At 34.3% G+C, this 12,553-nt stretch overlaps 2 protein-coding genes across 2 annotated transcripts; both read right to left on the bottom strand.

Moving 5' to 3' along the window:
* Positions 1-1,307, bottom strand: LOC141659665 (heavy metal-associated isoprenylated plant protein 21). The gene is made up of 3 exons (XM_074466591.1): positions 1,129-1,307; positions 878-953; positions 1-418 (listed from the first exon to the last, which is right to left on the bottom strand). The coding sequence occupies exons 1-3, from the start codon at positions 1,198-1,200 to the stop codon at positions 126-128; spliced, it is 441 nt and encodes a 146-aa protein (XP_074322692.1). The 5' UTR covers positions 1,201-1,307; the 3' UTR covers positions 1-125.
* Positions 1,308-4,153: 2,846 nt separating this feature from the next.
* Positions 4,154-12,553, bottom strand: LOC141723371 (uncharacterized). Its single transcript, XM_074525155.1, has 12 exons — positions 12,300-12,553; positions 12,156-12,218; positions 11,322-11,456; positions 10,796-10,898; positions 10,123-10,193; positions 9,944-10,048; positions 7,734-7,767; positions 7,107-7,207; positions 5,496-5,555; positions 5,238-5,441; positions 4,629-4,751; positions 4,154-4,441 (listed from the first exon to the last, which is right to left on the bottom strand). Exons 1-11 carry the CDS (start codon positions 12,405-12,407, stop codon positions 4,635-4,637), a joined length of 1,101 nt encoding a protein of 366 aa, XP_074381256.1. The 5' UTR covers positions 12,408-12,553; the 3' UTR covers positions 4,154-4,441; positions 4,629-4,634.

Below are 12,553 nucleotides of genomic sequence, written 5' to 3'. Positions count from 1 at the left end.
TAGCAGAATAAGTGTTTTCCCCATAAACCTTGTTACTTAACATTAACAAGAAAAATAAGCAGGAAAATATCAGGGGTGTTTCTTAATTACAGTAAGGATGGTCGTAAAAGTTGTATCAGTTGTCATCACATGATGGAACAAGCATTAGGGTTATCGTCACTGAAGAGATGAGTGATTTTCTCGTCGGTAGCATTGGAAGGAGGAATGGCCTGAGTAACATTTCTAACAAAGCCTGCAGGTGCCCTCTTGTCATAAGCTCCAGCAACATAGGGATATGAAACCAAGTTGTATGGTATATATGGCCAAAACTCTGCTCTTTTCCCTGTGCTCTTTACTCTCTTTAGAACTTTGTTTGGATCAACATATCCGGTTACAGTTACTCGGCTCTGCTTCCGGTTAACATCCAAATTTTTTACCCCTGCACATCATTTAAATGTTTTTATAATAATTATTTTACAAGTACATAGCCTTCCACAAGAAGTGAGAAAAATTCAGAGAGACAAATTGAAGAACAAGTTCCCTATTTGACTCATGTATAATATATAGAAAAGAGGTTATTCTTCTGATCAGAAGATCATGCAAGATGCATTTGCATGAAAAGAAAGATTTTCTATATATGCCTAGGCTCAAGATGAAGTATAGTTGCATAATTAGAAATTTACTTTAATTCATCATGACCAAATATACTACTAGTATAAAAGGATCTCAACCTCTGCAATGTATTTAATTATTTATTTAAGGTATATTCACTTGCCTGACTTTTTTCTCTCCGGTCTATTAACACGAAAATATAAAATTATGTTATGCATGACAATTGACAATCAATCACACACACATAAATGATCAGTGGAAGAGACGCAGTTAAGTCATAGTGCACCTTTCATGGTTTTAACAGCATTCTTAACTCTTCTTTCGCATCCATCACAGTCCATTTTCACCTTGATCTCAACTGTCTGCGCAAGCAAAAAATAAGTCTGTTGTTGAATACAGTATATATATATGATCAAACATAACAGCTTAAGATTTTAGAGCAACTAATTGCCCAACAAACACCGTCGAAAAAACAAAACTATACATATGCATGCAACTTCATAAGTGGTATGACATGGAAGAGGATGAGAGTATTACCTGCATTGCTTTCTTTTTGCCTCTTGTGCTGGTGACAGTACAAAAGTTTGAAAGATAATCAAGAGCACCCATCTGGTTTTATTGTTTTGAGTGAGCTTCTCTCTTTACTTGGAAAAATGTATACAGCAAGGAGTTATAATATGTGTTTGAGAAGTAGTCTATGAATACACCGGAACACTACTTGTAATGTGTTAATATATATAAGGGGCTAACAAGGACTATTATTGTAAAGGAGCTAGTGCAGGCATTGTAGGGTATACTATATAATAGTATAATGTAACACTGTTTAGTAGGGCATAGAATTAAAGAGACGTGTGTGTGCCTTTCTCTAGAAAATTCATTTAAAATAAATCGATCGAAAATAAATAAATAAATAAATGAAATTAAAGCCCACAGTCCTTGAATTTATGAGCAGGCTCAGCAATACTAGGCTAGCTTTACAATTTTCTTGTTAGTTTAATTAATTAATTAGATTAGTTAATGGCAAACAATTGTTGTAAAGTGCTTTTAAGTTTGCTTTCATTTTCTTCCATTGGCCGTGGCTTTTTCTTTTTTTAATTAATTATTAATTACCCTCAATAATGATCTCCACACTTTGATTCTATCCCTACAAACTTGAAGATTAATACATATAAAACCCATAAGTACATAGATTTTCATTGGCTCTTATCCTCTCGTATTTGTTCTCAATCATTGTCGTTGATCTTCATCAAATATTCATTATATATATTGTGCATATATGGATGTTGTATTAGGTGAAGTTTATCCGCAAAATATCGAAAAATTTGCTTAACACGTTCAATAATCTGTGCGCAGCTTAGTGCTGATTTATGCAAAAATAGCTTATGGATTTTTTTGCACTCACATCAACTTTGAAAACAGGATGATCATGTTTCATAACTTATAATGGGTGGTTGAGCCATGCAATTTTTCTTATAAAACGCAATTCAAAAAAGAGGCTATAAAAAAATTCAGCATTCGACTTGAAATCACCATCAATTGAGGTGCATGTTAACTGATCCGAACATAAGATAAAAATATTTATTACTCCCTCCTTCCAATTTATCTATCATGTTTGATATTTTGTAGTTACGTTGACCAAATTTTGACTGAAAATTTCATACAGTATATAATCGGAAAAAATTATAAAAATTATATCATTAGAAAGTACACGTAATCTACTTTAATACGTATTTTTCATTTTTTCAAAATAATAAAAGATTGATGTTTAAATTACTGTCAAAATTGAGTCAATTTGACCAAAAAAGTTAAGACAAATAAATTGGGAGAGAGAGAAAGTACATACCTTCAAATTATATTATTATACACCTTATGATACAGTGAACAATTTATTTGCTTACAACGTACGTGCAAGTAAGTTAGATTCTTACTCTATAGGTCAAAAAAATTTGCAACACAGAATCGACGGTTCAATATTTGGCTCGTCGTAGTTGACCTATATTTTTGTGCTTTAATTTTTTGCCGTTCACGTATGGTTTATTCGTTCTCACTAACGTACATAGCTTTCTCGTAAAAAAAACTAAAAGAATCCCTTTTTGAACTTCCTGTTCGTTCCTGCACCTACTTAGCTTTCGATTCATAAATGGCGGGGCCAAGAAGAAGATGATGGAGAAGAAGATGATGGAGAAGAAGAATATATTTTTGTAGCTTTGAGCTTGACAGAAAAAGCAGTTGTTAGTATATGTGTACATATTGAATGGTCATATGATCAGATTCTATTTCTCTTTCTCCTCCCGGCTATGTTCCTAATGCCCCCTAACTTTTAAATATCAGTCACAAACAAAATAAATACTACGATTGGATAATTCAAGTGGATAAAAACTACCCCCTCTTTGTTTACACTTTCCTTTTTGGGATGTCCCATCCAATTGTTTACATTTCAAAACTTTCCAAAAATAGTAAAGTTTTTATAGTTTTTAAATTAACTACATCCACTATTTTCCTCCACTATAACCACTTTATATATATAATATTAATCGGTCTCACTACTTTACTCATTTTTTCAACTTTTCTCCACTACTTTATCATTTTTCTTAAACTCCGCGCCCCACCCAAATGTAAACATTTGGGAGGGACGGAGGGAGTATCATATTTAGATCTTTAAGTCCTGATTTTATTCAACCCCATAATTTCTTATAATATATATTCAATCGAAAGGTTATTAGGCATATTAGTAAAAAAACCAATGTAAGGTTATAAGTAAGGTATATTAGTCAAAAAATACAGAGTTTCGGAAAACAAATATATAGAAAAATTTATCTATAGAATTTTTTTTTATCAAGATTTAATCTAGAAAATATACTGAATGTTTAGCTATAAGCGGCACATTTTATGATTAACCCGAGATTTCATCTTTTTCTTTTTGCCAAGTGAGAGTTCACAATATGCATCACTGAGTTATTATAAAAACAAAACATTAATATACCCTATTCATTACATAAATACTTAAAATTTACTAAATACAAATCGAAATTGTATATCAAATACAATTTCACATGGTATTTAGTATACAGGCTATATAACTTGATTTGTGCATGAAGATATGCATGTATCTATTCTTTGTATGAGATTGCAACCTTGAACAAATAATCATGCAAAATTGGCACATAGCCTGAGGAATTTAAGTTTCATGGGATTCAGTAGGATACAATTATACAAACATGGAGTAAAACTGTGCCACGTTATATTAAAGACGCATACAAAAACTTTAAAAATGAATAAAATGATTCCAAAAAGAAAATAAGATAGGCATATAAAGGACACAAATTAAGAAACTTTCTGCAACTTTTTATCTTTGTAGGTAAAGCCATTTATAAAATTCGACAGCTAAATTACAAGGTTTGGCACTGTTAGGTACATATGATAAATAAGAATCGCTTGCTCATTAAGATGAGCAGGAATAGTGACAATTCCTTGCAAGTGAAGAAAGACCACCTCTTACCAAAGCCTTTAGAAAATTTCATTTAAACTATTAGTCCTACAAAATTTAACTCATATGCATATGAAGGGAAATCCAAGGGTCACAATTTGATTGGTTTGCTGTTATCTCCTAGTAATCCCAAAAAGTGGTGGTCCATTATATCTAACACAGCGTAATCCTTCAGATGATTTTATAGGATAGGCACTGGTAGTCCAAAATCAACGAACATTAGGCTGTAGAATTTCTTGAGCATATGTACCTGTATGCTTACAAAAAAAGCAGGGTGTTTCATGGCTACTCATGGTCTCTGCAAAGTTTAATATTGCTCGAATTATTGTTAGACCTGCCTCTACTTAGTGACATCCTTAACACCTGTCAAAAGTAGAAATAAGAACGGACGGTGAGAAGAATAAACAATAAATTAAAAATATGATGTCTTAAAGCCTGAAGTAGAAATAAGAACGGATGGTGAGAAGAATAAACAATAAATTAAAAATATGATGTCTTAAAGCCTGAACTCCATGTTTATGTGTTAATAGTTCAAGTTTCTCGTATATACCAAATATTATTGTGCAAGAACAACACCAGCCTGACTATATTTCTTCAGCTTCTGACCTCTCAACCCGTTCCAATATGCAGCTGCACTCATCACTTTTTTACCGGGAGGCTGAACTTCCGTGACCTGACAATGTTTGCATAGATAGTTACGAGAAGATCACCAATTAATACTTTCCGACAGAAACATATACAGTATTATTATATTTAGAGGCAGGCATATTTTAGTTGCTGGAATTTACACCAGTCTAGTAGAAGATGGTTGAACTTCCAAATTCTCCAATTGGTAAACGATTAACATTTTATATGGCACAACTAGTAGTCGGTTGTGATGAATTACTTGGCCATTTTCATCTCCTACATATTTTAAAAGTTTATCAAGGGATTAACCGTCTCCAAGTGAAATTTTCAGAAAAACCCAATCTGCAGTCTGATGTATTACAATGTCGTGTCTCTGCGGTTAGGCCTGTCTGTGGATTTGACAGAGATCCACCTTTTTGCCAATTTATATATTAGACCAGTGTAAAGTCGAGCCACCCAACTACATCTGAATAAATGGTGACAACAAAACCTTGCATGAACACTGCATTTGTGACATGAAACGATTGTGTACCTCAAGTATTGTGCCTCCACTACACGGAATCAGCAAAGAACCCTTGGTAAAAATCACTTCATCAGTTTCGTAACTCTGAATATTGTTACCGCTGTAGATTCTAGTAGTAATAATTTTGAGCTCGATAACACTCTGCTGGTCACTTTTCTGGTCGCATACTACAACCTTCGCTCGGGTCCCTGGCCAACCTGCAAATGCCCGAACCTAGAAATGTATGTCAAGACTACATAATCAGTTCTAGAGGAAGTAAGAGCATACTTTGTTATGCAGGGCTGAAGCTGCTTCGTCAAAAGATAGCCACGACTCCTCGGGTGTTATCTGCAAAAAAGCTAAAGTGTTACTGTAAATATACTGATGAATCCATGACTCAAATATATTAGGTCTCAAACATGAGTCAGAAACTAATCAAGGTTCAGTTCATTTTCCCAATTCATTAAAACAGTTGCTTGCAAAGAAACTGGTGTGTATGCAATATACCTGGGGTTCTCACCAGGCCTAGGCAAATTAAGGCTCTGTTTGGAATTGATATTAAGAAGAGAAGTTAGTGCTTTACTACTTGTGTATGTGGCTGTTATAAGTATTAAGTATGTAGCTCATTTACAATAAGACATTGTTTGCAGGGCTTAATCCATCAGGTTACTTCATTAGGTATCTATCATCTATATATAATGATGTAATCCTCACATTTCACATTAAACATGATTATGGAGATTATTATTGAATATTAAATTGAGTCTCTTTGTTTTGGAATGCAATACATAGCTTTTCTCCCTTTTGCGGTGGGAAACCATTGGGCTGGTGTCTTTTCTGCGACTAATTGACCAAAGTTCATCTATTATATTTTGAAATATCAAATGTTCATCTCTTACAATCTGTCCTGCATCGACTGTTGTTCGAAAAAGTGCAGCACCCAAAAGCTAGCAACTGTTTGGTAAATTTAATAATAAATCAGCTGGAGTCGCAGAAGATTGATAGAGTGCTTGGTAAATAATTCATTTACAAGCGAGGTTTGTGACTATAATAATACTTATAGAATTGATTTTTGACATATTCTATGCATGTTCATTTTTTAGATGTCTCTAATTTTAAAATATAATTAGATATCATACTGAATATAACAATTAATATAAATAATATATAATCAGTTATAAATATTCTAATACTAAATATAAATTAGTAATTAAGTGAGAATAACAGATAGTCAGATATTATGCTGATAGGGGGTTGAGATTTAAGGATTCAGCCTCATGCCAATTCCATTGAGATCCTAAACTCTGATTTCTGTTTATCTAATATATGCCAAAGTTGGTTAAGAAAATAAGCATTAGCACTATTTTTCGAATTATAGGCCAGATTGTTGCCAAGGGCTAAAAATGTAAAATCAGAAAGTATACAAAGTCAGCAGTTCTTACAGCTGGTAATTCATCCAGATGCCTAAAATTACTCTATGAATATCATTATGCCATAAAAACTCAGAATGGAGATTTGTTTCAAGAAAAATACGGTAAAAAGAGTGCAGTCAAAGTACTATTTGGTGTGAAGCAGTGCACTTAGGGTAACTATTCAAGTGTAACATAATTAAACTTTTAGGCTCACACATGGGTGGAGCAGTGAATCATAATTTAATTCTAAGAAGCTGCTTCCAGAATAAAAAGTTATCCAAACTCTGAATAGCATGTTCACATTGTCTAATGCAGTTACCCAAATTAAAAATACAGTGGATCCTCCAACAATTGGCATAAGAATAAAAAAATGTGGATTGGATAATAGAGGTGTGCGTTTGTATAGATGCTAGTCTAAGTAATAATCTACTGCCAGAAAGTTGTACAAGTTTTATTAGGCAAAACAAATAACCAGAATGAAAGATACCTTTGGGGCTAAAGTAGCTTTAGAATCATCCTGAGGTTTTGCATTTACCATCGCTGATCCATTAAATATCGAGGGTAGCTCACGGATCAGAAGCTCCGATCCTACATATACAGGGGCAATAAGTGGTGCATATTAAGAAGGTAGTCAATAAGCTAAGACTATCTAGCAGCATATAAGCCGCATATCAATTAGATAAATCACAAATCTATTAGAGGGCGTTTGGAAACTTGCATTTCATTTCAAATGACAGGATTTAAGTTGTCATTTCAAATTCTCATGTTTATACTAATATTTGAATGTCCAAATTACCAAACAGTTTATTTGATCAAATCCAAAATTTCAAATGAAATCCAGTTTCCCAAACGGGCCATAAATGCAGTCCCGAGATGAGGAACACTTCTTAGTTCTTATTATAAACAAGAAGATGAGACAATCCATATCATGAAGAATAATGATCTCAACTAAAAGGAGTTTAAAAAGTAGATTTACATTGCGCTACCTACTATGTGTAATGATCACCTTGCACATCCCAGTCGGATAGTTATAAGTTATAACAAAGTCAAAAAATACAAGATTAAAATTTGCAAACTTTGGGTATCGATTGTGGATTTACATGATACAACATACCTTGATTAAATAGCAACTCAAGTAACTCTGGTGCCTGTACATACATAACAAAGTTAGTGTACGTTGCTGAGTAAATAAAGCTAACAGGAATTAGTGCATAGTGACGCAGGACATCATGACAAAGCCCAAAGACGCTGGCTCAAGAATTAGTAGTCTACGAAGGAGGCGCGATGCGGGCGCATCATCGAGCCATGGCCCGAGCGAGGGAAAGCCAAAGGGCTATGTGCCAAAGAAGGGTTGCTATATGTGCAAGGGGCCACGTGTGATGGCGAAATGTCTCGAAGTTGGGGTCATTGAGCACAATGATCCAACAAGAGGAAGAGGTGCCAAGGAGGCTGTCGACCTTGAAAAGGGTGTAGTCGCCACCGTTGGAACTTAGGGTGACCTACCTTGTATGAGGATAGTTGAGGAGGATCAACCCTTAACGAAGGAGGAGCAAGGACGTCAAGCCAAGGAGGGCAAGGCAACTAAGCAAGATGCTAAGGGCGGCACAACCAAGGGAAGTTCTAAATCTCTCAAGGAATAATGAGCCAAGGATAAGGGACATGTGTCACCGGGCAAAATGGGGCAACATGGCAGTGTTGGGAGGAGTCACCACAAGTATCTCCAACAGAAGTCGAGGGTCGACGCGAGGTGAAGGAAATAGTCGGCGAGCGGCTCATAAAAATCAAGGGATTGGCACCGAGTAGGCAATACTTGGCGAGGTGGAAGGGTGCGGCACCGGTCAAGGTGACATGGGAGTTGGAGCCAAACTTGGAGCAACATCAAGAGGCGTTGGAGCGCTATTGGGAGGCATCGACGAATTCGGTGGGGGAGAGTGTCACGCCCCGTCAAAATTCAACCTCTTTATGCGTGAAATTGTCTGAGCACATCGTCATCAACAAATATGTCAGACTAGAGATGTTTTGGTAACATCAGCTATGTGATTATTGATACTGGTAGTTGTACGAAAGTGATATCTAGTGATGTAGTTCGACGATTGGGCTTAAAGGTGGAGCCTCTCCTAGGCCTTATGACATAGCATGGGCTGGTATTACAAAACTGCAAGTTCAGGAACAATATTCAGTGACATTTTCAATTGGGAAGTTTAAAGACAAAGTTATGTGTGATGTCTTGTATGTCAAACTTTGCAATATTATTTTGGAACGTCCATGACTCTTCGATCGTGAAGCACATCATGTTGCTCGCTCTAACAATTATTCTGTTTTTATTAAAGGAAGCATCACTTATATTCTTATGTGTGCTCGTTCTCATGTGCCACTCAGACGACAGTCTCTAGTACTTTATCGTGGTACTGTCGGTTTGATTAACTCACAGAGTCGAGTTCTTTTCAGCGAAGGAGAATTGATGCACGACAGCCAATTAAGAAGCCCAAAGAAATTATTTGGAAACAATTTTGAGGCTTTGGAAGCCCATTAGTTAAAAGTATTCTAGAATTACTTAATTATATTAATAATGATCTATTAAACTAGGAATAGGTATCTTTTAGAGTAAAATTTTATTTTAAATTAGAAAATATTGTTTAGAATTCTTATAAATATTGATTGATTACTATAATCAAATTAGAGTATTATTTTTGATACTATAAAGCTGTGTTTTTATTCTCTTACGTGAGAACCACTTTGATGGGGGCTAGCTTTAAAGTAGGGTTTTGGGATAACTTCCCAAGAACAATTTCATTTAAGTGAATAAAAACACAGCTTTTCATTATAAAAAATAATACTCTCAATCAATATTTATAAGAATCCTAAACAATATTTGCTAAATTAATAGAACTCGAAAAGAAGACTATTTCTAATTTAATAGATCATTATAATTTAATTAAGTAATTGTAGAATCCTCTAACTAATGGGCTTCCAAAGCTTAAAATATTAGTAGTTGCTTTGGGCTTTTTAATGGGTTGTCCTGCATCACATAATCTTTAAATTAGGTTATAATCTTCTTGTCTTTCACGTGGAGCATTCACAAGGAGGAGATAACCTTATTTTAGATCAGCAAATAATGATGACAATTTGACCACTATGACTGAATTAAAATACATAAACTACTAAATTGACCAACAAGTGACAAGCAGGAAATATTGTCCTTTGTTAGGCATAACGGATTTATCCCAAACCAGTGCAAATATATACAAATTACATATTTTGTTGACAGTTTTACTCAGTGACCCTTTAATAGGAATGGTATCTATTAATCTGTGTTGCATTTACCTTAATATGTTCATCAACTTCCATTCTTTCACAAGAAATTACGGGCCCAGCATCTAGCGCGCGTACTGTGAATGCTATTGATACTCCAGTTTCTTTCGCGCCATCCTGATGAAGATCACTCTAGATGAGATTGAATTTCTAAATGAGGATAATTGTAACATGATGAGTTGATATTGCACCTGCAAAGCTCTTTGAACAGGAGCTGCACCACGATACAAAGGCAGCATACTTGGGTGTATATTAACAGTCCCTGAAAAACAAGCAGGCTTCATTTGCATGATATCATATTATCAGATCTTCAACTTGAAGGCACCAGTGATAATATCAGATAGAGAATCACATAGTTCAACTTAGCAACTATATTGCTCTCAAATTTAAACATATTTTTAACTTTATGATCAATGTAAACTGAAGTCCAGCACCAAATTCTTATCCAACTTATGCAGTGATGCATAAGTCAGAGCAAGGAATTGAAAAACAAGACGCCACAAGAAAATAGCTAGATAGTCAAGAATCAGACTTTGTCTTAAACAAATATGTCACATACGTACATGACATAAATATTTGGGATTCATCAAAGCTGACTGTTATGACAAAGGCCTAGATTGTCAGAGAGCCTATTGCAATGACTCCGCAGCATCACTGCTCCGAGTTATATCTTAAGCATACAAGGCACTAGCACAATTTCTTCTTCCTAAAAACTTTTTGGACGGAGGTGTGAAAAGAGTTTTAAAAATTTCCATAGTAGATTCTACGATGGTTCCCGGAGAACATTGATACTTTATTACATAACTTTATGATACGCTTACCAAGGAAACTTACAAATAATGAAAAATTAGATTTGTGACTAACCAAGAGATGGTATTTTCAGAAACTTGCTGGGTAAAATATTTCCATATGCTGCAGTAATGCAAAGCTCAGGTTCTAAAGCTTTAAGGTTGGTTAAAAACACATCCTGCATGACGGTAAATGGAAAACAACCTCCATTATTGAAGTTCCCGTAAACAATGTTGTTTTCATATTAAACAAAATAAAATTTAGAACTGCACAAACTATTGTCTAAAGTATCAAGAAAAACACAATTCATCAGGGAATTCTTCCGGACCAAATTGAGTTCCTTCAGATATTGTATTAACAGTATAACCTCAATCGAAAACTATAGCATACTTATTTTAAGTAACCATAAACTCTTGAGAATTCACAAACTTGTTTTGCATCCCTAACATTCTAGAAAAAAAATGCTGCTTACCCATTTATCATGCTATTCCTATCAACAGAACTTTAAAAGAAGTCCAAAATAATCAGCTTTTATAATCCAATAATTCAAAAATGATCTTTATCCCTAGAAATTAAAATAGATATCAGATAGAAGAATTGCCTCATTAGCTTTTGCAGGTGTGAAAATGAGATCAGAAGGGAAGCCTCTGTCAAGGGCGTGTTGAGCAACAGGAGAAGGCATCACTTTTCGGCCCCTGTTTCTTCCAGAAGGTGGCTGAGTAACTACTGCTGCAATCTAAAATCAATAAAAATAACAACTTTACTTGCATCTACTTTTACTTTTTGCATCCAAACAGAAGAACGCAGCAAACAAGTGGCATCCGTCAATTCTCATAAATCCTTAAGTTATACAATATACAGATTAAACCCAATTCCCAAACAAAAACATTTAAAATATTCAATGAATGTACTTCAGTAAAAAAATTAGGACTGGAAGAACAAAAATCAAGCTAATCACTTTTTAGTAAATTTCCAAAATGCTACAGCAATGATATTAACATATAGGAACTGCCATTTTGGGAGAATGTCAAATACAAGAAATATAAATAATCAGGCACACATTTGTCTCCACTGATACTCTAACTCTCAACCTCTTGTTACCAAGGATAAAGGATATGCACTAGACTACACTGCTAGGGATCATATAAGAACTACTTATCTTTGACTAGGTTGTCGAAACACGATCATTTCATACTAAAGTTCTCGACTTTATACAATTCTCATCGCAGGCTTCACAGCCATTAAAACTAAAATAATTAATAATTTATACATAATTCCAGCATATGCAAAATCTAAAACCCAGTTTTTCAAGAACCATTAAAATCATGGTCCTACATATTTAAACTTAAAATATATACACACAAAAAATTCAAGAAAATCCAATAAAAAACATAACTTGAAATTGAATAAAATCATTAAATGATTAGTTGGGCACCTGAAATAAGGAGTCTGGAGCAGAAGATGCATTGAAAAGAGCATCAAGAACAGAAGCAGATACCTATAAAATTAATCATTATAAAAATTAACAATTACCAAAATTTAAATAAAAAGATTAGATTTTTAACATTAAAAGATGGACCTGAGGGGAGCCCAAGAATACAAGTTGCTTCTTTTTAGCAGATGGGCTCACAGAAGATGTTGAAGCACAGCAATAGAAACGCCTTAGCATAAGCGAAGATGCAAGCATTGTGTTGCTTCTTCTTGAATTATATTTTTTGGGGGCTTTTGTTTCAGATTAATTTAAGCTTTAAATTAAAAACAATGATTATATAAAACAGAGTAAAAATGTGTGTATTTATGTATGTATAGCTAGAACTGCAATACAGAGATAGA

The sequence above is a fragment of the Apium graveolens genome, chromosome 5 (genome assembly GCF_009905375.1).
Source record: "Apium graveolens cultivar Ventura chromosome 5, ASM990537v1, whole genome shotgun sequence".
Classification (NCBI taxonomy): Eukaryota; Viridiplantae; Streptophyta; class Magnoliopsida; order Apiales; family Apiaceae; genus Apium; species Apium graveolens.
The sequence above is the reverse complement of the archived record's forward strand: the minus strand, read 5'-3'. Positions and strand labels throughout refer to the sequence as shown.